The sequence below is a fragment of the Phaseolus vulgaris genome, unplaced genomic scaffold, assembly GCF_000499845.2.
Source record: "Phaseolus vulgaris cultivar G19833 unplaced genomic scaffold, P. vulgaris v2.0 scaffold_15, whole genome shotgun sequence".
NCBI lineage: Eukaryota > Viridiplantae > Streptophyta > Magnoliopsida > Fabales > Fabaceae > Phaseolus > Phaseolus vulgaris.
Window position 1 is genome coordinate 529,668 of NW_027174084.1, and position 27,400 is coordinate 557,067.

General features: G+C 34.0%; 5 protein-coding genes and 1 non-coding gene across 7 annotated transcripts; 3 read left to right on the forward strand and 3 right to left on the reverse strand.

The window, feature by feature from the left end:
- Positions 1–314: 314 nt before the first annotated feature.
- Positions 315–2,453, forward strand: LOC137817024 (low-temperature-induced 65 kDa protein-like). 2 transcript variants are annotated; one of them, XM_068620233.1, is made up of 4 exons: positions 315–431; positions 692–958; positions 1,174–2,034; positions 2,112–2,437. In XM_068620233.1, exons 1-4 carry the CDS (start codon positions 353–355, stop codon positions 2,153–2,155), a joined length of 1,251 nt encoding a protein of 416 aa, XP_068476334.1. In that variant the 5' UTR covers positions 315–352; the 3' UTR covers positions 2,156–2,437. The 2 variants fall into 2 exon arrangements, with proteins under 2 accessions (XP_068476334.1, XP_068476333.1); XM_068620232.1 differs by having other exon boundaries at positions 318–431; positions 686–958; positions 2,112–2,453.
- Positions 2,454–7,734: 5,281 nt separating this feature from the next.
- Positions 7,735–14,277, reverse strand: LOC137817028 (transcription initiation factor IIA large subunit-like). The gene is made up of 11 exons (XM_068620238.1): positions 13,854–14,277; positions 13,424–13,588; positions 13,165–13,317; positions 11,648–11,699; positions 11,515–11,573; positions 11,185–11,310; positions 9,528–9,671; positions 8,636–8,699; positions 8,365–8,531; positions 8,165–8,248; positions 7,735–8,084 (listed from the first exon to the last, which is right to left on the reverse strand). The coding sequence occupies exons 1-11, from the start codon at positions 13,974–13,976 to the stop codon at positions 8,061–8,063; spliced, it is 1,161 nt and encodes a 386-aa protein (XP_068476339.1). The 5' UTR covers positions 13,977–14,277; the 3' UTR covers positions 7,735–8,060.
- A 2,251-nt stretch (positions 14,278–16,528) lies between these two features.
- Positions 16,529–21,659, reverse strand: LOC137817019 (sporulation-specific protein 15). The gene is made up of 15 exons (XM_068620224.1): positions 21,473–21,659; positions 21,255–21,342; positions 21,088–21,134; positions 20,845–20,934; positions 20,686–20,739; positions 20,407–20,484; positions 20,243–20,311; positions 19,999–20,160; positions 19,779–19,905; positions 19,269–19,306; positions 18,620–18,709; positions 18,403–18,507; positions 17,356–17,505; positions 17,003–17,112; positions 16,529–16,881 (listed from the first exon to the last, which is right to left on the reverse strand). Exons 1-15 carry the CDS (start codon positions 21,506–21,508, stop codon positions 16,806–16,808), a joined length of 1,320 nt encoding a protein of 439 aa, XP_068476325.1. The 5' UTR covers positions 21,509–21,659; the 3' UTR covers positions 16,529–16,805.
- Positions 21,647–21,720, forward strand: TRNAV-CAC (transfer RNA valine (anticodon CAC)). Its single transcript has one exon. It is a non-coding gene; the product is annotated as a tRNA-Val (tRNA).
- Positions 21,721–22,542: 822 nt separating this feature from the next.
- On the forward strand, positions 22,543–24,419 carry LOC137817026 (uncharacterized). The gene is made up of 4 exons (XM_068620236.1): positions 22,543–22,767; positions 22,861–22,966; positions 23,981–24,101; positions 24,195–24,419. The coding sequence occupies exons 1-3, from the start codon at positions 22,656–22,658 to the stop codon at positions 24,057–24,059; spliced, it is 297 nt and encodes a 98-aa protein (XP_068476337.1). The 5' UTR covers positions 22,543–22,655; the 3' UTR covers positions 24,060–24,101; positions 24,195–24,419.
- A 1,155-nt stretch (positions 24,420–25,574) lies between these two features.
- LOC137817025 (uncharacterized) lies at positions 25,575–27,263 on the reverse strand. The gene has a single exon (XM_068620234.1). It carries the CDS (start codon positions 27,165–27,167, stop codon positions 25,698–25,700), a length of 1,470 nt encoding a protein of 489 aa, XP_068476335.1. The 5' UTR covers positions 27,168–27,263; the 3' UTR covers positions 25,575–25,697.
- Positions 27,264–27,400: the final 137 nt, after the last annotated feature.

Sequence of the window (27,400 nt, forward strand, 5' to 3'; positions counted from 1 at the left end):
GCAGAATGATTCAATATTGCAGACCCTTATGAATCTGTTTATTCAAAATTCAATCTTTATTTGAAATTTTTATTTGTTTTCCCTAAGGGTAAGATTATGAATTGATCAATTTGATTTGAGAGTTAAGGTGTTGTTTTCACCAACAATTTTTGTGATGCTGGCCTGGTCAACTTCCTATATCAGGTAAGTGATAATTTGAGGTTTAGAAGTAAGAATTGGTGTGCAAGAACCGTGGAACCAATCGTTTTACCATGTTTAATTCTGTGTTGGCCATTGAAGAAGAAATATAAAAGCATGGTCATTCAAAAAGCTGAGGCAAATTGCAAAATCCAAAGGAAAATAGGAAGAGAAAATGCCTGAACGTCCCTACAAACATATTGATATTGCAAGAAGTCCTACCAGCGTGGCTAGCGTGGAACATGTCCTCCGAGGTAATCTTCAATCTGTTCTCAACACTCAACAATGTATCATGGCTTTAGACACAGCTCAATTATGTCACATGAGCTAGTTTCTAACAAAAGGGTCCATGAAACAACATGCATTTGAGTGTTGATGTTGGATGCTTTCGCATGTCATAAACTCTATCAAATGCTTGTTATTTTTCTCCTTTCTTTCTTTCTATGTTGTTTGATTTCAGTGGAAGGATTTGCTTCCAAAATCATATTCTAAGTTCCCGTGATTCCAGGTGCAGGAGGGGATTCTGCTAGGTTCTCACCAACCTACTCTTCGAACTGCTCTTCCCCTTCCTCTCCGTGGAAGCAACAGGATGCAGAAGAAGACCATGGCCTCTATCAGAAGAGATCAGTTCTCACCAAAGTGAAGCAAAAAGCCAGGAAATTCTGCAACAGCCTCAGCAAGAGAAGAATGGAGGACGAGAATGTCACACCCCCTTGGGGTGCTAGGTTAGAAGATGACGAGGAGGAAGAAGAAGAAGACCCTGAATACCTTGGAGCTCCTAGTAATTAATACACATCATTCAACAAATTATTATATTGTTTCAGATTGAATGGCCCTCTCTTATACTTATATGATATATGCAATCATAAATTCGTTGAAAAGTGTTAATAAGATCGATCATATAATAATTTCTCTTCAACCCTTTGTTCATTTCTCTTCTTTACATTTTTCATCCTTATTTGGTGTTATAACTCGTGTGAACTTTACATTTTTCAGTGTATGAATCAGAGCTGGCACCTGAGGCATACAAAGAAAATGCAAGGCAACATCCAAGAGCAAATCCAGTAATCTCTGAGAAGCATGTTTTGCACAACAATATCAGACTAGGAATGCAGCAAGATCGAGAAAAACCACGTGCTTCTATCAATCACAACCTCAAGTCAATGACTCAACTTGATACAACAATAGCAACCACAAGAACATCGTCTCCAAACAAGGCCTCCGAAACCTTAGCTGACAAACTGATACCTGTCTATGCTGGAGGGTCGCTTGCAGCCAATTCTGTATCCTCCAAAATTCAATCTGCAGTTTCCAAACATCCCCTTACAGCCAACACCATGCCCTCCCAAAATGCATCTGCTTCATCATCTCGGCTGCTAAATTCACCTTCCTTATCTGCTTCACAGAGTAGGAAGAACACAACCCAAAACGGTGCTTCAATGGATAATTATTTGATGAACAAGTCTGTATATGAGGAGGATGCCAAAACTATGTCTCCAAAGCAAGATTTATCATCTTCTTCTGCTTCACTGGGTGGAAAGTACGCACAAAAGGGTGTTTCACTCAGAAATAATTCGATGAACAGATATGAACAAGGAAATGAAACCAGAACTATGACTCCCTTGCAAAAATCCTCATCCTTTTCAGCTGCTTCAATGAGTGGGAAAAACACATCCCAAAAGGGTGCTTCAACCAAAGATTATTCACTGAGCAGGTTTGAGAGAATGGATAATGAAAGAACTGCGTCTCAACTTCAGGGTCCAAGCAGAAGTTCTAGTAATGCAGGCATGATGGACAAGGTGAGAGGAGCTGTAAATTCATTGCTGGGGAATGAGGAGCCATCACAAACTCAACAAGGTAAAACACCATCATTGCATTACATGTGCACCATTCTGCTACATATCATATCTGTGATGTCTTTGTACATTTTGCAGGTGATGAGGATGAAAACCGTGGGAGAATTCTACAGGCAAATTAAAATCCTCCAAGGATGTCCTTCATCATACAACTTTGTATATCACTACATGTTTTCTTTCTTGCCATTTCTTGTATGTATATATAATAATAACTAGAATGGAAATCTCATTTCCAATGTTTTGTAAAATTGAATAAACCATGTACCATTTATCCACACAAATGTATTTAGTGTGCACCCTGTACTTTGGCTAATTTATATATAAGGATTCATCACCAAAAACAGTGTAGTCTCATTGGTTCATTTTATGGCCTAGTGTTTGATGCTATATATGATTTGTAATACAATGTTTTTGTACCAGTAATATATTTCTTTCTATCAGTAGCTCTAAAGAATAGAAGAGAAGAGAAGAAAATCACTGAATAAATTTAGTCCACATTGACAATCTTATTCCAGTATAAAATGAAATAATAAAAATATTTTTTTCTATATCATCAATTTAGAGATTGTATAGTGAAACAAATTTTCAATATATCATTGCATGCAAATAGGATAAGTTGAGTGAGTTGGTTGGTTTATTATACCATTTTTAAACCAGAAAAATTTATTGTTTCAAATAAATGACCTCTTTATATTTTTTTAAAACATCTCACTTTAAGTGTTAACCAATTAACGTTGGTATATGCCTTAATTGGTTAAATGAGCTAATAACTTCTTACCTTTTTTTAATGCAATACTATTTCTAATTATTCATCTCAATTGATGGAAACTTTATCAAAAGGTTTCAAAATCTATAGGTGTCATTTTTTATTCGATTAAATTCATGATTTTAATAAATTTTAACTAATAATAAAAATAGTTAAAAGTTATTGTCATGAATTATTATTTAAATGCCACACAAGAATTACAAAGGCAAGAAAAAATTATGAAACTTGTCGTATCAACTAGACTAACATCTCAAGTAACAACAATCATATGTTAGTACATGAAAAAAGTACTAATAAAAAAAAAGGAAATACAAAAAAATATGGGGGACTAGATCAAAACTCATATATTAATAAAAATGATACATAAGTAATTTACACCTATTAATAAAGAACTCTAAGAAAGGACTAGATGGAAGCCTATTATATACTAATGAAAATACTCTCTATGAATAAAGCCTAAGTTAGCGAGTTTATCAACACATGCACGAAAAATGTGAGAAACCCTAAACATGATTTTCCCACAGTAGTTAGGACAAGTTTTTTACTTATTACAAAACATTCAAGGAACATTAGTCATATCAGTAAATGTAACACAAACCAAGGCAAAATCACATTCAAACCATAAATTAGTAAAACTCATCTTTTGAGCTTGTTCAATAGCACGTATAACTTCATAAAACTCAACAACCAAAGCAATATGAACATCGGGAAATGCATAGAAACCATCAATAAATTTCCCTATACTCCCACGGAAAATACCACCATAAGTAGCAAAACCAGGAGAACCCTCTAACAGCACCATTAGTGTTTATTTTAACTCAACCTCGAGAAGGAAACTCCCATCGAACATGAAGAGGAGATAGAATTTTACCACTACGAGTATTAATACCAAAAAACTTAAGCACGTTGAATCAAACTTATCATTTCGCATAGAACTTTTAGACAAATTACCTATTAGACAAGTGAGATCTTTAATGACCAAACATCAATTCCTGCTTAATCATGATATGCTCAAAAGAATGAGACATATGTTGTAATGGCAAGGGAATACTCCAATCACTACCAGTTCAGAATTGAGAAACTATATATGAGATTCTAAAACCCTAAACCCTAAACCCTAAACCATCATGTACCCCTGCAATGATTGATAAAGAAGGAGTGGAACACCATTTATCATTTCAAAAATTAATAAAAGTACCTATACCAACAATAAAAGAAGTATGTTCAAGAATAGTGTCATAAAACTGTTTATTCCAAACCAAATAGAGAAGGATCTATAAATCATTATAAACTGGTACTCTAATTTAAGAACTTTAGCTTTCAAGAGAAGAGACCAAGACTTATTACTATAAGCAAAATTTTAAGTAAGAAGATAAGCATTATTTTCATGATGGAGATTAATAATTGTTGGACATTCGACATCGACTAGAGATGAGAACATTTCATTGTATACTAGATATGAAAAACCTCACCTCATTATAATCACCGTATTAACCAACTGGATTCGACCTATTATACTAAGATAACTTTCTCAAACAAATGTTTATATAGTCTTTCATATCTAGTATTTCATTTCTAAGCATCATATGAATCCCAATTTACATGCAAATGAAATAAATTTAATCTCTTAACAAATATATACTAACAAAAAAATCGTTAAATAAAAATAAATTTTAAAAATAATAAATAATTATTCATTATATTAATCAAATTATATATTATTTTGAATACTAAACAAATTATTAATACTTAAAATATTTTCTATTATTAATAAATAGTCTCTAAATTGATATTTAATTAGTTACTAAAGTTTTAACTATTAGTATTTGATAGCTAATTAGATACCAATTTAGAAACTATTTATTAATAATAAAAACTATTTAAATATTAATAAATTTTTTATTTTTTATATAATTTAAATAATATTTTTTTTAAAAATATATTGAAAAATGTATATATTGATATATTTAGTCTTTAAGACAACTAAATTTGATTAGTTACATAGTTGAAAATGTTTACATATGTATATGAAGAATTGCTGTAATGTTTCTATTCATGGATCGTGTTTCCCAATATTCTTCTCCTCCTTATCTTGCGGAGGAAAACATTGAACAATAAACTAAAAAACAAAAATTTGAATGTAGGAATAAAGGGACATGGCTCCTACAAAACCTACAAACCACCCAAAACTAGTATCATTTTGTTGCAGAGTTGTTTTTCAGGCTAAGGAAGGAAAGTCAAGTCCACCACCCTCTCTGTCTTATCTTCTTCCCCTTCATTCCTTTTAAATCTCTGCAACTGCATCACCAAAAACTTGCATGACACCAATTCATTCACCTTGTTAACATTATTAATTCTTGTCTTGAGCAAAGAGGGAATCAACGTATAGAGCTTTATATATACTTGTTCCTGGTTGCAACTTGAGACAAATCATCAGAAAGGTTACTATACATTGATGGAAATGGAATACAAAGCTAGCTTGATGAAGAGGAGAAGAGGTGGAGGGTGCACTACGAGGTTACAGATGCATGCACCTGCATCTCTTGACATTGATAAGGTTCTCTGTGATCGTCCCTCTAACCCTTTTGGGGAGGTTTCAAAGGCCATACCACTGTTATCTCCACTCACATTTTCCCATCAGCCCATTTATGAAGATATCACTATTCATGAAAGAACATCACAGAATATTGAGAATAGTAATGGCAGTGGCATGAATGAGGACAGAACTCCAAGCACTGGTTGGGAGCATCCAGCTATGGCTTCCTTTCCCCAGGCTTCATCATCATCTTTCTGCAGTTTCTTCCAAAAGAAATGTGTTTGTGTGAACCGTGCCTAGTGAATTATATATTCACCCCACTCTCTTATTTTCTGTTTCTAACTAGCTGTGATGAGGGAAGGTATAGCTCCTGCACTTCCCTGTGCTTTGCTTTTAGGGAACTGATTACTGTTTTATTTTGCATCATCATGAGGTTCAACTATAGATTATGCATTCTTTCAATTCAAAATGTTATGAACTGCAAAAACGTGATGTTATAGTGTTAAGTTTGGTAAGAAGTTTTTTCTTATTCTGTAGCCATTGTTCTTCTTCTGTAATCTGTTGGGGTGAAAGAAAAACCAAAACTACATCAATATATATTTTCATGAGGCCTTTTCCATATCTTCCTCTATCACATTACTATTATAATTCCAATCTCTCTTGTGATATAAATTACTGTGCGTGATTCATGTAAAAATTGTTTTGTTCTTCTTACTCAGTGATTATTTTTTGTCTTGTTACACATTCTTATTATTATTGTTGCAAAAACACTTGAATAACTCTGTTCATGTTGTCATATAAACATTAAAGACTTTGGCATGCTTCAATACCAGATAAAGAACAAAATACAGAAAGTTTAGAGATTACAAACTTAAAAATATTATTGGGACTCAAAGCACAATACTAAGGTTGTTTTGACATGGAGGAGTGAAAACAAGGATCGGAAAAATGAAAGGGAAATAATAGAAAGAAAACGAAAGATATAGTTAATTGGATTAAAGAAAAAATAAAAGCTAAAAAATGTGAAAAAGGTCTAGGAAAATTTGTGAGTAATTTGTTTGATTTAATAAATTTTAAAAAGTTATAATTAATATATTTATAAAATAATCAAATTGCATTTGTTTTTATAAAGTAATTTTAATTAAATATTAAATTATAATTTTATTATTATTATTATAATTATTTTATTACTTTATTTATTTATTTATTTTTATTATTTCATTATATTATATCATAAAATTAATTATATTACGTTATATAATTTGGATTATGCTTAAATTATACATAACCAGCATATTATGCAATGATGTTTATATTTGGAACAGAGCAATAAAAATAAGAATAAAAATGTAAATTATATTCCTCTACTTTCAACTTGTTTCTTTTTACAATCACTTTTTGTTATAAATCAGCAAAAACAAACATTTACCATCCCTGTCTTTATGTCTACTGGGAGGAATGCAATCTCAAAAACAAGCATAACATATAGAAAATTATTTACATAGTATTTTTGTTCTTCCAAAGTATGTTTGATTGTACAATTTGATTGACTACACAAAAAAACTATCTCCCTTTCTTTAATAACATATGAACTCACTTAATTTATTAGGTTTTTAAATTAAAATAATTTCTTAAATGTCAATTTCTTTTAATCATAACTAGTTAATCTTGTTTCAGTCAATAAAAATATGGTTGTTTGGAAGAGGAGCGAAATAAAAAAGAAATAAATGAAATAGACTAGTAGAGATCGGAAATAAATAAAATAAAATAAAATTATTTGGATGTTAGAAATTGGAAGTGGAGAAAATTTTCTATACAGATGAATGAAAAAATAAGCAAAATGATTTATTTTAATAGAAAATTGTATTTCAATTAGGGTTAAAAAGGCATTCTTGAGTGAACTAACATTGTTGAGTGGAACCTTGGTAAATTTCACCCCATAAAAAGTTTAACAGAAAATCTATTTACTAGGCTTTATCAGCAAATCAATAAAAATTATTGCAGTTATTAATAAGAAATAGATTGGTGAAACAATACAGAAATATACTTTCAGAAGGTCGAACTTGCCCCAATGATCAAATAATGGCAATAAGCCTGAGAAAACCAGAAGCACACAATAGGGTTCTTCTCCTTTTCAACTCAAAAGCTAGCCAACAATGTACGATCACAAGCACACAACATCCTTACACAAAGAAAACCAGTTACACTAAAATTGGTCTTTAATCCAGAAGAACAGCATATACATGACAACGTTTTAGAAAACAATTTTATGAACCTTAAAATATCAAGGTTAGATTTTCCTTTCTTCTACCGTCTAAAGTTTCAGATGTCTATTTCCCGAACTTGAGTCCTGCAGCCTAAACATTAGCACCCCGAATTTAGTGTTCAAAAGCTAAGCCTGAGAGAACCAACAAGCCAAAATTAATTGTCATTATCATACAACGGATTCTTAAATTAACCAAAGCGCCCAAGTATACAGAACTGAAGGAACCACATACTACAAATGGTGGGCTCAAGGAGATGCCCGAGTCTCTAATATCAGGTAAAGGCCAAAAATTGCTCATTCTCTATGTACAGGAGGCCAAACATGAAAACAACAGTCTCGAAAGGGTAAAAGGATTTTTCTCTTCCTGAAGGTTTCACTTGATTATAATCAAAGAAAGATCATGAAACACTCAATGACACTTCCGAATCATGCTTCAAGAAAGCACCATCTCCAACAAAATCAGAATTCAAACTCTCCTGTCGCCTGCAGAGATGCATGAGTTTGATAAATTAAATTGGAAAAATAAAAATAACATTACTTGTTCTGCTTCGACAGTGACAAACCTTGTTGAAGAGAATGTCCTTATTATTTATGTGCATGATACCATCCTTTAATGTGCATTTCCACCTGCTCTTGGTACGAGACACCTAAATGTTTAGCAAGATAGATCAGATTAGAGACAACAATTATCCCTGAACCACACTACCTGCGTCATATTACAATCCCTTGACTTCTAGTTCACAGAGTGTAGGGAAGTTGTTACCTTATCAAACTGAGCCAAAACAAGATGATGTGTATTTTGATCATCTCCTTGTTCTATGTCATCCAAATCATCATCATCTTCTTCATTTAGTGGAGGTTCATCATCATCATCGTCATCATTTCCCACTTCATTCTGAGCCACCAGAGCAGGGGTGCTAGCTGGCACTTCTAATAATAAATAAATGAAAAAGAATCAGCAACTGTGAAGGATAACAAATAAGCCATAGAAATCTTTAAAATATATAGTTAATGCATTCACATTATGGAATTACCAGGAGGAGCTGGTGTATTAGAAATGTTGTAGTCTTCACTGAACACTTCTCCATAGTTGTATATCTGCCACAGGATGAAATAAACCAAGATAATAGAAGACAAGACACGGTGGGGAAAGTGTCAAATGAAGCATAATGCAATTAAAAACACTAAAAAAATAATAACTGCGGAGTTAAGTGGTATTTTACAGTCCAATTCTCCTCTCTTTTTTGCTAAATATTAGTCCATCCAATCAATTAGAGTTTTCAAGAACCAAAAGTAGCATTAAGCTTGGATATAAAAGCTAGGCAAATTAATCCCAATTACTAAATGAGCAACGAATTCATGTTCCAAATTATATACATGTTAGTATATTACAACATCCATCTTGAATTCAAATTGCAACCACTTAAGAATTAAAATATAATAATCCCTTAAATTACTTTTAAAGTTATATGGAATTACAGCTTCACTCATTCTGTTATATCAATGTTAAATAAGGGAAGAAGTAGCTCACAAACAGAGACCCGTATAAATGGGAGTACTCAAAACTCTGATTTTTCTCACTACACATAACTTACTGAAATAATCTTCAATGTTCCATTTCTTTCACAGTTTTGCAACAAAAGAATAACTAAGATTATGAATAAGAACTCATTAAATACAAATAAAGTGACAATAACCTTGAATGTGGTTATTAATTGCAAAATTAGAAACCCAGAGTGTCTATCTACCATGAACTAAAAGGAGGGGGGGTATGTGTTTTTCCTAAAATTATAAGGGACAGAAGGAAATCAGAAAAGTAAATAAAGTAAATGCATGTATGGGTGTGGAGGGAAAGAAGAAATGTATTTTGTTTGTTACAAAAGATCATGAAAGCAGGAAGGAGACGGGACAAATATCACTACTCACATTTGGAGTAGAAAGCGCATCATCCTCATAAGGAATTGGTCCATCAAGTTGAGGAATTCTAGAAGTCAACCTCTCCAAATCTGCTGGCACTTTCGCTTTGGAAATTGTGTGATGTGAATTAATGGAGATGTCTCCCCCATTTACCTGAAAGATGGATCTCCAAGGGTTCAGTAACTGAATATTTTTTCCCATCAACCAAGCAAGTCAAAGAATTAATTGACACATATAGCATGCACGCTTGTGCACTGCAAAAACCAACACAAAAATATATTTTCAGTCCAAAAGTGGAGTGGGCAAGAAGCTAGCAATTTAAAATTCTAGATAATGCTATCTGAAGAAAATGTCCATACTGCAGATCATTGTGCTGTGATAGCAACCTATTATTACTTTCATGTTGAAAGTTGAGATGACAGTAAAACAATTCTGAAAAATAAAAATTTGAGACAACTATTTTTATCAGATTTCTAAAGTTTGTAAACGCTAGAATATTGTCAAGCAGCTCCCATGTGGACCCGTGGTAACTAAATTCACTCAACCTACAATATCACACATTTACATGGAAATCAGAATATATCTTCTTGAAGAGCTGAATAATCGGCTCTTCACAATGAAATGCCGCAAAAACTATAAAACTACATGGAAGACTGAAAATAAGATATCAAATTTCCAAGAAAAAACACTATCTCGTGAATAGATTACTATGAAAGAGAGAGAAAATTCCCCAGGGGAAAAAACACTATCTCGCAGCAAGAAAGAGAGAGAAAATACGTGTACCATTATGCTATGATCTTTATAGACTGTTACTATGAAAATTTATTTTACAAGCCAGAGTGATATAGGATGGAAGAAAATCAATTATAACTACAACTGAAGACCCTAGCAAAGAAAAATACTTTAGACTGATCTTACTCTAGTACTTGTACAATAGTCCAATGCACAAGAAAGATTCACGCAGGATATTGAAATAAAGAAGACACAAATAATGAGAGTTCCTAAAAATAAAAAGCAGGGAGAAAAATACAGCATCATTGTGGAAAATCAATCCTAAGGTAGAAATGTACAGAACAAAAAGGAACGTTATTTTAAGGATTTGACCCAGTGTTAACCCATTCATACAGCTGACCCCAAAAATGAGTGTGTTACTTTTTCTTTTATTTTGGGGTAGCTCTGGGATTAGGGCCTTCATAGTTTTGATGTAGTTGAATCATTATTCAATTATGTTCATGGTAAAAACTGCCATAATACAGAAATGTGTTTGAAAAAACATCCCTGCATAATCTTCATTTTTTTCAAAATTGACAGATGCAATGCAGGTAGCTACACAGCAAAGGTTGCCCCCTCCCTCCTTAATCCCTCATTCTTGTCCCGACCAATTGGTAACCCCGTTTGAGAAAAGCAGAGGAAAGGAAAGTACTGCCAAACAGCACAGTACACTTTCTAGGGATTGGAAAGACATGTGTCAAAACCAACAAACAAATTATAAAACTAGTATATCCTTGCTCCAATTCAGTAAAAAAATTGGCATCATTTACAACAGAAAAAAATATGATAAAGATAAGAAATTAGACCAGTAACATCATTACAGCACCACATACAAACGATGAACAAACATCTGATATGATATATATGATTATGAACAATATGTAAACAATGATACCTCAATTTCAAAAACTCCAAGTGCAGCATCCCCAGCCCCATCTTGCTGAGGTATATATCCACCAGAATTATATTGAGAAGTCAAATCATTGCGTTTTCTCTTTCCTGATGACATAGTGAAGAAGTCCTGGATTTTTTTAAAGCATCAAAATCTAAACGTGATGGAAATAAGTGCAGGTTTGACATTCTAGACAAGAAAACCTATAATGTGTTTTGCAACAACAGTAACATAATCTGCAGACTTTACAAAATAACTCAACCATGATGAGCACTCTTCAAATCTTGACAACAGAGAAAGCATTATTTTATCAAACCTAACTGGCTTACTTACCTGTGTCAGAGGTTGATTAGAAGTTCCTCGGTCTGCCTCATCCCGCCCTTCCACATAAGCTACAGTTATACACACCATTATTACTGCAAAGCCATTTGACTAAACACTTTATCCTGAATTTAATGACACTCACCAACATTGACATCAAGTGGGGGCCTGGGGTTCATCCAAGGAGAAGGAGGTTTCTGTAGAAGTTCATAAAGACAATATTAATGTACATCTTAAAAAAGTCCATGAAAATAATTTAAACAGAATAGTTTAGTCATTTAAGAAATTTAAAATGGTTATAAATAGCACACTATAGCAGTGAAGAGCAACTCTGGGCAACTACAAAGTTTGAATAGTAGTTACTAGTGCATATTAAATAATGGCCACAATTACCTCCAAAAGAAGCACGAATCATTTTGAATACCTATTTTTCTCTCAGAACACATCACTTTCGGTGTTTTTAAAGGGGAAAAGTTTGCATGCCCCATTAAGAATTTAAAAAAATTGTATTTTGATGTTGCTTCCCACATAATATCAATTTCGTGCAATAGCACCACAATAGCAGTGCTACATTGCATCAGAGCCACCAGCTACTTCTGTGTGGCCTGTTGCATATTAGTCTTTTTGCATTGGTTCTAACAGTTCATATTGTGGCTACTTTGGGGTGAAATCACAACCATCTCAGCCAGTATTCTCCTCATGACAAAACGGTGTCATTTGATGCTATATTACTGGGACGATACCAGAATTCCATTGCATTTTCATTTAATCAGATCAGAAACCCTATCCCCACCTATCTTCCCCACTCATTCAGTGAGAGTTTAGATCTCACACTAACTAAAGATATAGCTAGCGTAGTCCTTATTAAAATTGGGTAGTTTTTAGCTTGCAAGTCATTCTTATTGGGTTGAGTTAAGCTCGAAAGCCAAAATTTTAAGATTGGATTTGCCTACATTATTAGGACATTCATATTTGCCTACATTTTAAATGTATACTCCTAAGCATAAAGGGGTGTTATAGGGCTAGAGCAGTTTTCCATACTCCAAATTCTTTTTAAGACTTGAGTAGTTCTTAACTTACAAGTCAAGCCAGTTTTTGTGGAATAAGCACAAATTACAAGCGAGGTACCCTAATCCATCTCTCCAAGAAGACCCCCCTCCCTCTATTCAGTAAGATTCTCAACATTACAAAGCATTTTCCTGCTATTTACCTGAAAGGTCACTGATGTTCCAGCCAACTACTGTATCATACAACATTGTTTATCCTTTCTTTTTACTCACCTCTCTCAAAGTTCGTAATAATAGGTCTTCCATTCCCTTTTCTGTGCTCAGTCTCTAATTTTCTAAGATCCACCATTTAATTTTTTATTTATTCTAACTGGCCATTGTTTTCTATGTAACATCCACTCTTGTTTTTTATGATGACTACTAGTATATGAAGTTCGAAGTCTTTTGAACATTTTTGTTTCCTTGACTTCAATTGTTGTTTACTTACGTATTGCTAAAACATGTGACTTTTTATTGTTATTTTCAGAGTTGGCCGCTGCGTATCACTGTTTGAGATTGATAACTATGGAACAAATGAAACTAGGTAATTTGACATGAGAAATTGAAAAGTACTTTTACGATATATCATGGGACCAGCTAACGAAACTAGCTTTACCATATATGGAGCAGGTCTTCCTCCTTTTCCATCAGCATTTCCTCCGTTATCATTTCCGGAAGAGGGATAGTCACTTGGCCCCGTAGGAATGTTATAAGTTGAGTTATCCCCAGTTCCAGGTAAAGGGGTTTGAATTGGCGTTTGCAAAGGCGTCTGCACATTCAAAAGTGCATATGGACAATCCAATCACTTTAACTCATTAAAGAACATTAAAAGGAGACATCACCGGTTGAACTTATAACTTGTGGATCAAACTCACAGGGGGGAAAAGCATTTCAGCAGTAGGAGTCTCATACTCCTCTGTATACGGCATGTTAAGATCATGAACCGGAGTAATAGGACCGCCGGGAGTTGGCTTAGCGGCAGCGGACCTTTCTATGGGACCCAGCACAGCGCCAGCTTGCATCATCTTTGATTCCCACATCTAAACAAATTACAAGCAAAAGAAAATCAACTAACATCTTTAACACCGGAACAAAAAGAAAACAAACAACACCAAGAAAGCAACAGACAGGATCCAAACCCTAAATCAACGAGCCAGCCAAGAAAGAAAAACTTCCAAACTAAATCAAGAAACTTCGAAATAGACGTATAAGCATCACTAATCCGATTTATTCATCGAATATAGAAATTTAAAAGTAAATCCTGGACTTATGAAAACAGAAGATGCAGAGATTATAATTAATTACAGCTTGAAGCTCCTTGAGAACTTCCTCCCCGGGGCCTCCGTTGTTGACGAACTCATCACGGACCTTGACCATGACATCCTCGATTACATCGATGTAGACCTGGCTGGTGGTGGAAGCCGCCATCACGAACGTTAGCTTCAGTAGCGCCCTGAGTGTCTCCGATAATTGTCCTTTCAGGAGCGATTCGAGGGAAAGCTCAGTGGAAGAGACGAAGAGGAATCATGGAAAATTGCAGGCTAGGGTTTGTAAGGAGGGTGAAGAGTAAGAGCTGAGCGCAACGGCGAAGAGAGAGAAGTGGCGACGAGAGAGAATAAAGAGAGGAATATAAATAGGTTTGCATCCGATTTTGATCACAGCCCCCACGTGTCAATATCTGCTTCCTCTTTATGTTTCCGTTACTCTGCGTTTTCAAGACAAACTGCACATACTCAACTTCTAAATCTCACCGTTAATACTAAAAAATTATTATTATTAATTTATTATCAAAAAATTTATACATGGATGAGATTTGTCCTGTTCACGGTCACCAAACTTTTCCTATTATCAAATTTCCAATTTCTTCTTACATAATTTACGAGGTTGATTACGTATTCGTGTCGGACACACGTATTCATGTCGACACTCGTAGGATATTTATTGGTAAAATGTTCAATTCAAAAAAATATTTGTTGGATTTTTAAAATTCTAGCACGGTTCTAACACAATTTTAAAAGGTATAAATACAATAACTTTCTAAAAACTCAAATTTATTGTATAAATTTTTATTATGATTATAAAAATAAGAACAAATTCTTTTGAACCAGTTATGAAAAATATCTTCCTGCTTCCAAAAGAATCTGGAACATACTTCTACACATAAATATTTATTTTCAATTTATATAATTCAAAAATTATATAATATATAGATCTGTGTCCCCGTATCCTACATTTTAGAGATTATATGTATATTTGTGTCGTGTTAGAGATTATATGTATATTTGTGTCGTGTTAGTGTTTGTATCCGTGCTACATAGTACATAATTGTTTTTTTTCTTTAAAAACTAAAACTTAATTTTTCTATTATTTTGTAAAGTCAAATATTGTTGAAGGTTGGAAAGTCCTCTGTTAGTAAATTTTTTTTCTTTACATTGCGAAACTATTCTTCTAGATTTAAGGATTTTTCTGGCTTTTTATTTTTAAAACTTTTATTTCATACCACCTTTGGGTTGGAAAGCCAACGAGACTAACGTGACTGATAGAAGAACATGATTTCCAGCAATTGCTTTCACAACATGAAATATTCATACGATACGCATGAATAAAGAATAACTTTCCCTAGAGACGATATTTCAATTAAAAAAAATAAAGTTAGTTCAAAATATATAAATTAATACAAAAAAAATTTATTGTGTTAGTCGTTATTAAATCATTTATAAATATATAATTTTACATTATATCTGAGAAAAATATATTGGATGTCTAATATAAGAGTGTATCAGTGTTATAATAAAATTTTCTCATGACTTATTACATATTCTCTTAATAAATAATAAAACGTTACTCGTAATCTAGTGTTGAGAAAATGTATTAATTAATTTTTCTTACGTATATTAATAAGATAGAGTCTCATTGTCATAAAACATATTGATTATTGTAATAAAAAAATAACTTGAGAGACTAAAAGAAAAAATATAAAATATTTTGAGAAATAATATATAAAAGAGTTTCGAACTAAATACAATTAAATATTTTTTTAAATATTACATCAAAATTTATAATTTAATAGGTAGCCAATTTTTAAAAAAAATCATTGAATTTTCAAAATAAAAATCAGACATTTATTAAAAACTTGAAACTTATACATCATTGGATTAAGGAGGGTATGCTCTTATATAATATTTTCTCCTTTATCAAATATTTTTTCTCTCTTTCCCTCTCCCTTCAACCTCATCTTTGCCTTTGTACCAGTGTTTACCACTCTCCATTGTCAAAAGTAATTTTCAAGTCCAGAAGACCAACCTCAAAAGAAAAAAATGAAAAAAAGTAAAGCAACAAAAAGACCAATTTATGTAGCGAGTCTCAACTGTAAGAGCTCCATTGCGCCACTACCACAACCTATAACAGATAGCAGAAAAATACATGTAACAATGAAGTAGTTTACCAGAGAAAGAAAGGGAAAGATATGGAGGAGAGATGGAGTCAGCAAAAAATCAATAATTCAAGTAGAGCAGTTAGAGAACAATGAAGAGGGTTGAGTGATGCAGAAAAAAAAAACTGAACTTTAACATCATGTCAAAAATCGTCACCATCACCAGAAATCATCTCTGAAGGGTGGTGGAAGGAGAAAGAGATCAAATGTTAATGAGTCTAGAATTAAAAATTAATAAATCTAAGGTGTTTAAAATTGTGGTTAATCAACATTGGCCTCTTTCATTTAGTATAAATATTTTGGAGATTTTTTTTAAGTTCAAAAGAGTGAATGAACCAATTAAATCAAGACTCTAATGCGAGTTTATTTTTCATTTTTGTAATTGATGGGCATCAAGCTTGTGAACAATTCCTCCAATATTAAAGTACAAGAAGTGATTCTTTTATGAACCTGTGTTATACATACAAATCTGCCAGAAAATTTCCACTACAACTTTCCATCAAGATTTGGTTTACACAAAACTATCATCAAAATCATATTCGATAAAAAAAAAAAAAGGAAGTGCTTCTTTTCATAAACTAATATTAGTATAAAGAATGACAAGTCTGACAAATTCACGTTTGTGTATTACAAGGGCTTCTTATGCTGAGTGGTACCGAACAGCACAAGACCCATAACCACCAGTTACTGAACAATCTCGTTTCACTGTTACTAAACTAATAATATCAAATGGTTAATAAATTCTGTGGTCATTGCAAAATCAAGTCTTCCAAAAAGGCTTCACAATCACAACCGGAATATCATCATGAAACTCCTCATTGCCATCATCGTACGGCCAACGAGTTGTCTTGCTTCATTTTTATGAGATTGCTTTCAATGTTGCGCAGCACTGGCCTATAGCTGCAGTGTAGTTGTTCACATAAAGGAACAATGTAAGAAATCAAAGACTAGAATGAATGAATGTGTGGCTTTTGATACCGAAAAAAAACAAAAAGAGAGAGAGAGAGAGAGAGAGTCTTACAATCGTGCAAGACCATCATATGCTTGTTTGACTTGTTCGAGCTGAGCAGAAAGCTGCATGACTTCTGCTGATAGTGCCTCTGCTCTCCTCTGTTCCTTCACAACTTGGCCCTGCCAAGCAAACGAAAAATTACAAATTTTTTAAGGAATGAATACCAATTTTCAAAGGTGTAGAAAAATATACAGATCTCAACCAAATCCCCGGGAAATTTCTCAGAAGAAAAATCAGAAAACTTGGATGCATCTCATTTTAAAAGCAAAGATTTTGACCCATAAGATTTGGAACCAGCAAGTCAATGACATGAACTGACAACAAAGAGGAACAAAATATGTCATGCCCACGATGTAACTAACCTTCATAGATGCCATCTCTTGTGTTGACGCCGAGGAAGGAATCTCATGTGCCCCATTTTTAGAAGAGTCTGGCAAGCCCTTAGCCTGTTCATTTCTCAAATTATCTAGAATCACACGAAGCTCTTCATTTTGCTTAAGACACTCCATCACCTGAAGAATCACAGATCAATACAGGTGATAATAAGACTTGTTCGGTCTGGAACACTATCATGTTTGTTCATAAAATAATAATGCAAACTTCTAAATAAATAAAAAACTCAATACAACTCAGATATAACAATAGATGAATCTGATATAATCAATCAAGAAATAAAATTTATCTAACCACCATTCAAATCTTGGATAAAGCTGAACGTGCAGAAAAAATAATACACAACGCAAGAGAAAACCACTTCTTAATGTCCATTTAAACCTGTTTTTAATCTCTAAATATGACTAATTGATAATAGTCCTCAAATTCTTTTATTGATTTTGGTCCTAGTAAATCTGTAAGGAATCCCTATCAAAATTTAGCAGTGATGTATGTAGCATACTTCTAGTCATGTCAGGCTAGCAACTATTCTAATGTCATGTCAGCAATAAAGTGATATGAACCATTTTAAAATAAAAAAATTTGTGAAGATTAATTGTTGACATTTGTTAGAATTAAAACCAAATTAAGTCATATTTATAGGAAATTAAAACATATATTTAATCCTATAAAAAATGAAATTACTTTACCAGAGATAATACTATAAATATAACTGACATACTTAAAAAAGCAAAAGGAGGTTCTGTATGTATTGTCAAGTGCACCAAGATTTTGCACAACACATAAAAATATTCAGCCCTGGCACATTAATAATTAGCACAGCATTTAACACATATTTTATTTATACAGAGCCTCTGTACCTAATTTCTTTGCCAGAGCACAAATTCTGACTGAGAAAAATTTAGAAAAAAAATCCAGTAAATCATGGTATGGTCGTACAACCAAGACCTTACATGATTAAACCAAACCAGTAACCATAAATCATATTGGCTCAAACCCCTGATGCTGATTGTTACCTGGTCTTCCCATCTCACAGATGCTCGAATTGCCTCTTGGTATGAATTTGAAAGGTTGGCATTTTCCTCAAAAAGCTTCTCTATTTCTGTAGATTGTGAGTCAATCTGCCATCAAGATGACAAACCAAGGAGTCCATCAGATGGCATATACAAAGCAATGGTGGTTTTCTTTTAGTAAGACAATAAACACAACAAAATTTAGATATAGAGACTTTACCTCCATTAGAAGTTTCTGTCTACTGTTTTCCAATCTTTCAATAGCCAAAGCCATATCATGCAACTGGCCATCAAGTTTCTGCTTGTCTTCCTGAGATTTATTATATTCAAACAACATTGAACCAAAGCAAATTAGACATCAGTAAAAAGGTTGGATGATCATTAGACAACAAAATATTACTTTGCAAATGGGGTTGGGGTTAACAGTTTAGGTCACTCATCAACTGCCAAAACAGTCATGACACATAATCACGAGTACGAAATTACAAAAGAAAATAATTTCACACTTGCTTTGTACATTGAAGATATGGGAAGGCTGAAAAAAGAGTGCAGCTCATTTACAATATTTTACACATATTTTGGCCATTACTTTTATACATAGAAGAAATGAAAGTGATTTCTGCTCTCCCCATGATCATACAAGTACAAATCCAAATCTTCCTATCTAATTTCATAACTCACCTCCTTATTTTCCACCTTCTAATCATGCATAACTTTGACTAGACAACAGTAAACACAGATACTAATAATTTTGCTAATAACTGGCCAATGGTTTGAAATAGTAACTATTTCTTGCCAATAATTTCATAAGCTAACAGTTACCCAAAATTGAAAATTTACTTAACAAATAATAAAGAAGTTTTTCTCACCAAAGAAAATGCTGTGGGATCAGCTGTATCTGAGACTTCTGCAAAATATACATATCAAGTTCAATGCCGTGTTAGAGTACACCAATTCAACAAGATGAAATATCAAGTCAAATGTATGTGAACTGGTATTGAATAGAGTCCACAAACATCCTTGGAACAAAAATAGCATCTCCAAAGTACAATAAAGAGTTTGTGGCATAAATAGATGGGCAGATGCAAATCTGCATTAATTTAAGCCAGAAAGCAGTTATGGGAGACCAGTGTATTTCATAAGGAAACATGAGGCTAGCAATAATCAACAAATAGTTAAAAGAAAAATGCTTCCACCAATCTTTTCTGCAATTTTGATGAGCTTGAATTCATGCACATGCCAATAAGAATAAGGATACTAGGAAAGCATAAAGCATCAAAGAAGTGCAATTGATTATATAATGAATTGTTGGCATGCTTAGTTTCATTAAGCCAATACAAAATTAATATAGATTACACAAAAAATTTCATTGGCAGAACCTGGAGCCTCTATAGGTATGGACTTAAGTTTCTCTTCCAACATCTGATTTTCAGACATCAACGAGGCAATGCGGGCTTGCTCTTTTGCTAATTGTTCCTGCTCCTGGTGCCTCAACAGTGATTCTCGCTACAAATTTAATCACCATCCGACAAAAAATATAAATAAAAAATAAATTAAAGAAGAGATTCCTAAATGCTATTGCTATAATCATAACACTACCTGCATTTCCAGTTTTAAATCATCTAGCTCCTTTTGTAATCTTTGAATTTGAAAATGATCTGGTGGATTACTAAATGATGAAATTGTGCTAACTGTATTAGTCATTGATTGTTGCTGAATTAAGTTCAATTCTGCTCTTAATGCTGCTGCATCTTCCTCGGCCTAGACCAATATAATAACATTCTAAGTAAGAAAAAAAAAATGGTCGTTCATCAAAGTGGTTTAGTAAAATCAAGTCCCATACACGATATTGCTCATCTTCTGCTTCTTTAAGACGTTTCTTCAGGGTACGAAGTTGTGCTGAAAGGTCCTCCTGCACTAATATGTAAGGTTTAATAGGAATTGTGGAAGATTAAAAACAAGGTAAACCGGTCCAAGAGGCAAGAATAAATGTTTAAATATAATTACCCGTGCAACAACTGCAGCATCTTTTTCCATTGCAACATCTTTCAGAGCCTTCCTTAGAGATGGCACTGTGTTTTGCTCCTGCATGAATCCAAGTGAGATTAAAACTAAGGTAGACAAATTTTAAAACTATTCCAATACAAGTCTCCATACATGAAGTGCTGTAGTAATTAGCACTAAACTATGGGGGTTCATGCGTTCGAGAGATAATATATTCTTCTTCACTAACAAAATTGTAACTCAAACTAAAAAAGAATTCATTATCAAATCCTTCTAGTTTACCAGATCATTCAACTGCTTGCGCATTGAACCATTATCAATTTCCATCGTTTGAAGCTGCGATAATAGCAAGAATACAATCAGCCTAGGTTGTTCTTTTTATTGGATAGCCTTGTAAATAAAGAAATAAACAGCACGTGTGCACTCAGATTGAATACTCACCTTTAAAGTTATTTTCCTGTTTTCTTCCTCCAACTCCGTGTTCTTGTTTTGCAGACCTTTCAGTTGAGAAGATAGAGCACTAAAATCTATCTGTGAAAAAAGAGTACGCGAAAATCAACGCAGTTGCAATTCAAAAAACATGCGTCCCTAAAAAATTAGTTCGATATAGATTGTGCTTAATCGTTGATCAATAGACAATGGAATGAATGACATGATTAATAATACAAAAAAAAAAGATGTTACCTCAGAGAGCCTATTTCCGCTCTCGGCCTTGTTCATTCCCGCAAGCTCTGAAGGAAAGCAAAATTAGTTTCGAATTGCAGAAAAGAAAAACGCACATAGAAATGGAGCAATAATAAACAAAAATATATACGCACAAGAGATTCGTAATATTGGAGGAAAATTCTGACCTGGTGTGCTGGGAACCTTGGTGAGATCTGGTCCCGAAGGGATTTTGCTCAATCTCTCCGCAGCCCTCTTTTGGCGAATTTCCTCCAACTGTGGATGCGATCAATCAGTCGAAATGAAAAATGAACAATGATCGAAAAACAGAAAAAAAAAAGAAAAAAAAAGATAAAGAAATGAAAAGAGAAGTGGAGGCAATTGAGAAAGGTGGATAGGATTGTACCGTTCGTCGACCGAGAGATGCATGACGCGCCTCCATTGTTACCGATGAAATGGGAACGGAATGTTCGTCTGCGAATTCCCCTCTCCGCCGAGAAGCCAAGTAGTTTTATAATTCGACGCTCTCCGATTTATTAAATAGGTCAATTACCTTTTATCTTAAACAATTAACATCAAGGTCTGGGTGGTGTAGTTGGTTATCACGCTAGTCTCACACACTAGTGGTCCCCGGTTCGAACCCGGGCTCAGACAATAAAAATTATGCTATACAGTTAACAATTAATTTTGTTTTGTAAATATATGATTATATAATTATTTTCTAAGCTTGTATCTGTGAGAGATTTTTACCTATCGAATAAAAATATTTGAAGAGATGATTTTTTTACTCTTAGTTGCTGAATATCTTAAATAATGTTGTGTAATTTTTTTACTTCAATATTAGATGAAGTTAAATTAGACAATAAGCATGGCATATCTATTTATTAATTGAATGTATATAGATTTCGAGAATAACATTTCCAATACAAATGTTTTATTTCATATTATAGTTAAATAATGCAAAATCGTGTTTTATTATAAAAAGTAGAATAAAACTCGTGTTTATAAAATATTAAGAAAATACAAAAGCCTACCAAAAATTATATTTCAGAGTTTTTAAAGAGAGTATATGAATGGTAGTGTTAAAAAATATGCATTTGAATCCTCCCATCCAATTCAAAATATGTATTTTGGATTCAGAAATTCATAACTGAAAAAAATCATTCCTAATCCATCAATCTATAATAAAAATTAGGTTTTCAGATTCAACAATCTGGAAATCAACAATTTATGCAAATTTTGCTTCCAAAACACTCTTCATCCTGTAAAAAATATGATTCGCTTCCGGATTGATGAATTCGTAGCACACTCCTAGATCCCCATTTCAAATAAAAGGTGAAGATTAATTTTGGAATTTACGAAATTGTGAAGGTAAAGGAAGAAAAATGTAGGAGTGCAGGAAGAAACTGCCAAAACTTAATAGTTGGGCTTTAGTCAGTAATTAAGGTCCAAAAGCGGGCCCGTCCAAAAAGGCCTGGATCAAAGCCCTTCCTTCCAGAAACCGTAAGTTTGAAACTGCAAACGTTTACGTTCCGACGATAATCGATTGGTTAGTTAAACGGAAGGAGAAGGGAAGAAAGATTCAGAAGATGAAGAAGGAAGACACAGTGAAGCTGATCAGTGCGGAGGGTTTCGAATTTGTGGTCGACAAAGAAGCTGCAATGGTTTCACAGACCATACATAACATGCTCACTTCTCCAGGTTCGCTATTATGTTATATTAAATTGCCCCTTTTCACTGCAATTAGGGTTCCAAATTTCATTACTATACACATAATAATGATATCTTTCACAGGGAGTTTCGCTGAGAGGCAGCACGGCGAAGTCACCTTTCCCGAGATCAGTACCACCATTCTGGAGAAGATTTGCCAGTACTTTTATTGGCATCTCCAATTTGCCAGGTTTTCCTTTCTCTGACTTCGCTACTGGAACATTGCCGTATACGATGTTTCTTTCGTTTTTAACTAGTCATTTGTTTGTGTAATTGAATATGAATTTTGGTGTATCAAAAGCCTTAGGTCTATTTTCAGTTATTAACAACTCATGATAGGTTGTATTGGGAGCAAGAGCAACCTATTATCTTAAAATGCAATAGTGATGTTAGTGAATTTCCCCCCACAACGGAATGGGTGATGGATCTGCCAAAATTGCACTTACTACCAATTCGCTTCAAAATAGATCCATGGTTGTTGACTTTATGGATAAATATTTTTTAGTACTTGATTCTCGGTGAAAAAGGATTTCCCTGAGTACTTTACTGTAGGGTAATAACATCTCCTTGATGAAATCGTGTAAATTGTGACATGAAGATCTAGTGTTTAGCATGTTCAATAACCGCTTTGCTAGTTATTGTGTGCATAAGCAATACACACTTCATTCAATTTTTTATTTGTGCATATCATTGTGAGGTCATTTTTAGTGAGCACTAAAAGTTGGATCATTTAGAACAGGGGGGAAGATAACTATAGTATAGTTAGTTGAATTATTTGATTCTACCAAGTGATCCTGGATATTTCTTTGATGTAAAAGACTAAATGTTTTTTTTATACTTGGATGGAAGCTTTGTATGCTACGGAACACGAACTTTTGTGGAATTTAGTGCTCCAGTCAAACATATGGTTTTATTTGATTTGTTGTGTCATAGGATCTAGTCTGTGTCACACTGTTATGATCTTAAAGTGTATTCTAGACCTTAAAATGTGCACCATTCTTTTATTCTGTTACCTTCTTCCATCATGCATATCAATCTTTGCTCATTTCTGAGTTCCCATTTTCTGTGTAGTATAGCTGCATATTTCTTACACAAATCCAATAAATTTTTAAATGGTATTTACTTTGGGAAACTTTGATCCGAAATCTCTCATTTTATCTTGTGCTAATGTCTATCTAATGACTTGAGGTGTTGCTCTTACTAGTGGGAAGGAAACGGAATTTCCCATTGAACCTGAATTGACTCTAGAGCTAATGATGGCTGCCAATTACCTCCATACATAAGCACTTTGACTTCCCCAACGGTGATAGTTCTTCGTCCTCATTGTAAGCCTTTATTATTCTCCTGGAGTCTAACAATTAATAGTAGTCTTTCTTGTCATTTTGATTTTTGATGTCTTAATTGTGTCGTTTATGCAGATGGAACTATTACTTGGTTGGGCTTTTAAAGGGAAAATGAGCTTATTATAATTGCCATTTGGAACTGTCTTTGCTGGAACTAAGTACATATGTAATTTGTATATTTTGTGATTGTTAGACTCAGTTTGCATGACTCTGAGTGGCTCAAAGATGCCGTCGGTTGATGTTGCTGTGTAAATCAACTGGTTAAAAAAAATACTAACATCAAAAGGCTCTTTTAATGTCCATTACCCTTACAACAATATAGGCATTGCTATCCAAACAAGGAAAGGAAATTCGCTCAACATCTGTTCTGACGTATGGTTGAACATGAAATGGATTTCATCTCTCACCTTATGTTCCTAAACTCCTATATCCTACTTCTTCCCATGATAGAAATATACGTGAGTTTAACAAAAAATCTACTTTCATTTTTCCTGTACAAATTTCAAATTGAAAATGACATTTTCTCAATCCAGAATGAGCTTTTCCTTCATTCTGCGTTTTCATTTCCCTCTCTACTTTGTTCCGTTAGCTAATATTTATCCAATGCCTCCTGCTGTGCATCATAAGTAAAGCATTATTTGCCACTTGGATTTCTCTAGTAAGACAACAAGAAAGTCAGCATTATGAGATAGTGATAGTCTCTTTGGCTGCGTACAAAATCTCATTGCAATTGATATTTCTTTTTTTCAAGTAGTAACTTGGGGCTTTTATCTTAAAAGTCAAAATTGCAACTGGTTGAGTTAATTTTGAAATAAGTGAGATTTTATTATTGATATTTTGTAATAAATTAATCACTTATTATAAAATTAGAAAGTTTACCATATTTCAAAATCTAAGCGTTGGGACCTAGAGTAAATTGTCATTGGACCCAAGCTCTTTTATAATATTACTATGATTTGTTCGACTTTTCACAATTTCAAAATACATATTAATAAGTACTAATATTATCTTTTTAACATGGTTTGAGTGAATTTCCTATTTTCCTCGTCGAATAATTTCTTGGGCGTACCTCTATTTCCTGAAACCTACGTAAAATTCACCAATTAACTAAAGTACACTTCGATCAAATTCATCAATCTGAATTTGGAAAAAATCATATAATTTGAAGTTTTTTAAACAGAAATGAGGAAAGTAGAGATGCACTTATGTAAATACATAATATGTTATTGTGGAGAATTGCTGATGAAAGATCTTATTTGAAACAGATTGCATAAAGTTGGAGTCAGATTTTAGATGCAATGACAGCGTGGTGTTTCAGAAGTTGTGGAAATGTGCTTAGATAGGGTACCGTGCAAGGATCAGCATTACGAAAGGTAGTAGACTTTCGTTGTTGTTGCTGCTTGTGACCTAAGGAAAAGATTGTCGCCTTAAGAATTAAGATATCATGTAAGCATGTGCAAGGACGGTGGTAGCTTAGTAGTTAATCATTAATTTGTTTGACTTCACAAAAACACTGATCAGTAGTAGCAACAAGCTTCTCCTTTTGTTTTTTTCTCCAATATTCTGATTCTAATTACTTTAATAACCTGGTGGTTGGTATTCACAGAAATGGTTCTCATGCATTGCACTTGATATGCAAAGAAAAAGTCTCTCATAAGCAGCCGCCATCTTTGTGGCAGTGAACAACTGCAAACCTCTTTGCATGGCAACCTGACCTTTCTTCTCTAGACCATCTCTTCCACTAATCCATAACTCATATATGGCCTTCTTTAGATCACTCACTGTTGGTGAAAATGTGTAACCCATTTCGTTGCCTACTATTACGGACCCTGCAATGCTTGCAAGCCTTGTAGCCATCACTGGCTTCCCAGTTAGCATGGCTTCTAGCAAAGTGTGATCCAAACCTTGTGCTCTTAAAGTGGGGTTTGCAAAAATGTCAATAGCATTATAGAAACATGCCAATTCAGCTTGTTCTAAGGATCCCAAAACCAATACATTTGCCCCAAGATCTCTGTATCTTGCACCCCAAGGACCATCCCCAGCAACCACAACCATGCTACTCTCTTGGAAACTGCTATTTTCTGCAATTATCTGCTTCAAAGCTTCAAACATCAAAGGGTGCCCCTTGTCCTTCACTAACCTCCCAGCCAGTCCTATCACCAATGACTTCGAATCCGGAATCCCGTGCCTCTTCTTGAATTCAATCCCCTTTGAAACATCTGACCTGAAAACCTGTTGGTCCACACCATTCAGAATAATATGGACCCTTTCTTCTGGAATCATGTAGACCCTCTTTAGGATATCGCCTGCATGATCACTAGTGGCTACGTGATGAGCATAGTTTGGGAAGAACTTGACCTCTTCAACAACCTTCACAGCTCTTTCAGTCAAAGCCTTTGTCTTTGGCTCCTGGGGTGTTCTAAGGAGTTCTTGAATGATGTCAGAGTGAAAGGTCTCGTACGCAATCCCATGCCAAGTGACGGCCAAATTAGTAACATATCGAGATCTTGTGTACCTAAGTCCAACACTCTCAGTGTGAACAACATCAAACGGTTTACCAGACGAGTTTTGTGCTTGAAATTGCTCCCAAACGGAAGCTTGGTCGAGGTAACCAGCAGGAGTTGGTTTGGAGAAGTGAAAGTGTAAGTTGTGATCAATTGAAGAGTTGGACAAGGAGGAGTCTGTGGAAGTGGTGAATATGTGAAGATCATGGCCTCTTTTAGCAAGGGCAAGGTGGAGTGTGAGGGCGTGGCGTTCGAGCCCCCCTGCACGAGACTTGTGTGGCCATTTCCTGACAAAAAGTGCAATCTTAAGAAACTTTGAAGGTGGCTCTGAGGAGAACACAAGGTGGTTCCATGCAGAGGGATATGAAAGGAGGTTGATTCGTGGATTTTTCTCTGTTACTGTTACTTGGTATGGTGAATGACACTGACTGCAACAGTGACTCCAAGAGAGAGATAAGATGATGGAGCATATGGAAAGGATGATGACAACGTAACAGAAATATTGAAAACTGAATATAGAACTTCGATCCTTTGCCATGGACATTTGATCTGAGGAAAGCAACAACGTTGAGTATTAGATGAGAAAGAGACAAGATTAGCATGATTAGTTTTAAGCAGTAGCATAGGGGACAAGAAAGTAGAAACCAAGAAACCTATCACATGCTACCTAGGACTCTGCACAATAAGGTTGTACACTTCTAATAATTTAGCAACTCATGAATATAATTAGGCTTCCTTCAACAACAATCTTGCTTTATGAAAAAGTAGCTCCATCAA

Bases quoted from the DNA above. Each gene is read 5' to 3' on its own strand.
- LOC137817024 (XM_068620232.1), top strand. From the start codon at position 353: ATGCCTGAACGTCCCTACAAACATATTGATATTGCAAGAAGTCCTACC. The intron at 432-685 runs GTAATCTTCAAT...CCGTGATTCCAG, and splicing joins CGTGGAACATGTCCTCCGAG to GTGCAGGAGGGGATTCTGCT. The intron at 2,035-2,111 runs GTAAAACACCAT...TACATTTTGCAG, and splicing joins GCCATCACAAACTCAACAAG to GTGATGAGGATGAAAACCGT.
- LOC137817028 (XM_068620238.1), bottom strand. From the start codon at position 13,976: ATGGCGGCTTCCACCACCAGCCAGGTCTACATCGATGTAATCGAGGAT. The intron at 9,672-11,184 runs GTATCATTGTTT...TCCATCTTTCAG, and splicing joins TTGGAGTTTTTGAAATTGAG to GTAAATGGGGGAGACATCTC. The intron at 8,532-8,635 runs GTAATTCCATAA...ATTTATTATTAG, and splicing joins TAATACACCAGCTCCTCCTG to AAGTGCCAGCTAGCACCCCT.
- LOC137817019 (XM_068620224.1), bottom strand. From the start codon at position 21,508: ATGGAGGCGCGTCATGCATCTCTCGGTCGACGAACG. The intron at 18,710-19,268 runs GTGAGAAAAACT...AATAAATCTCAG, and splicing joins ATCCCACAGCATTTTCTTTG to GAAGACAAGCAGAAACTTGA. The intron at 17,506-18,402 runs GTAACAATCAGC...GTGATTCTTCAG, and splicing joins CTGTGAGATGGGAAGACCAG to GTGATGGAGTGTCTTAAGCA.
- LOC137817026 (XM_068620236.1), top strand. From the start codon at position 22,656: ATGAAGAAGGAAGACACAGTGAAGCTGATCAGTGCGGAGGGTTTCGAA. The intron at 22,768-22,860 runs GTTCGCTATTAT...TATCTTTCACAG, and splicing joins TAACATGCTCACTTCTCCAG to GGAGTTTCGCTGAGAGGCAG. The intron at 22,967-23,980 runs GTTTTCCTTTCT...TGCTCTTACTAG, and splicing joins TGGCATCTCCAATTTGCCAG to TGGGAAGGAAACGGAATTTC.
- LOC137817025 (XM_068620234.1), bottom strand. From the start codon at position 27,167: ATGTCCATGGCAAAGGATCGAAGTTCTATATTCAGTTTTCAATATTTC.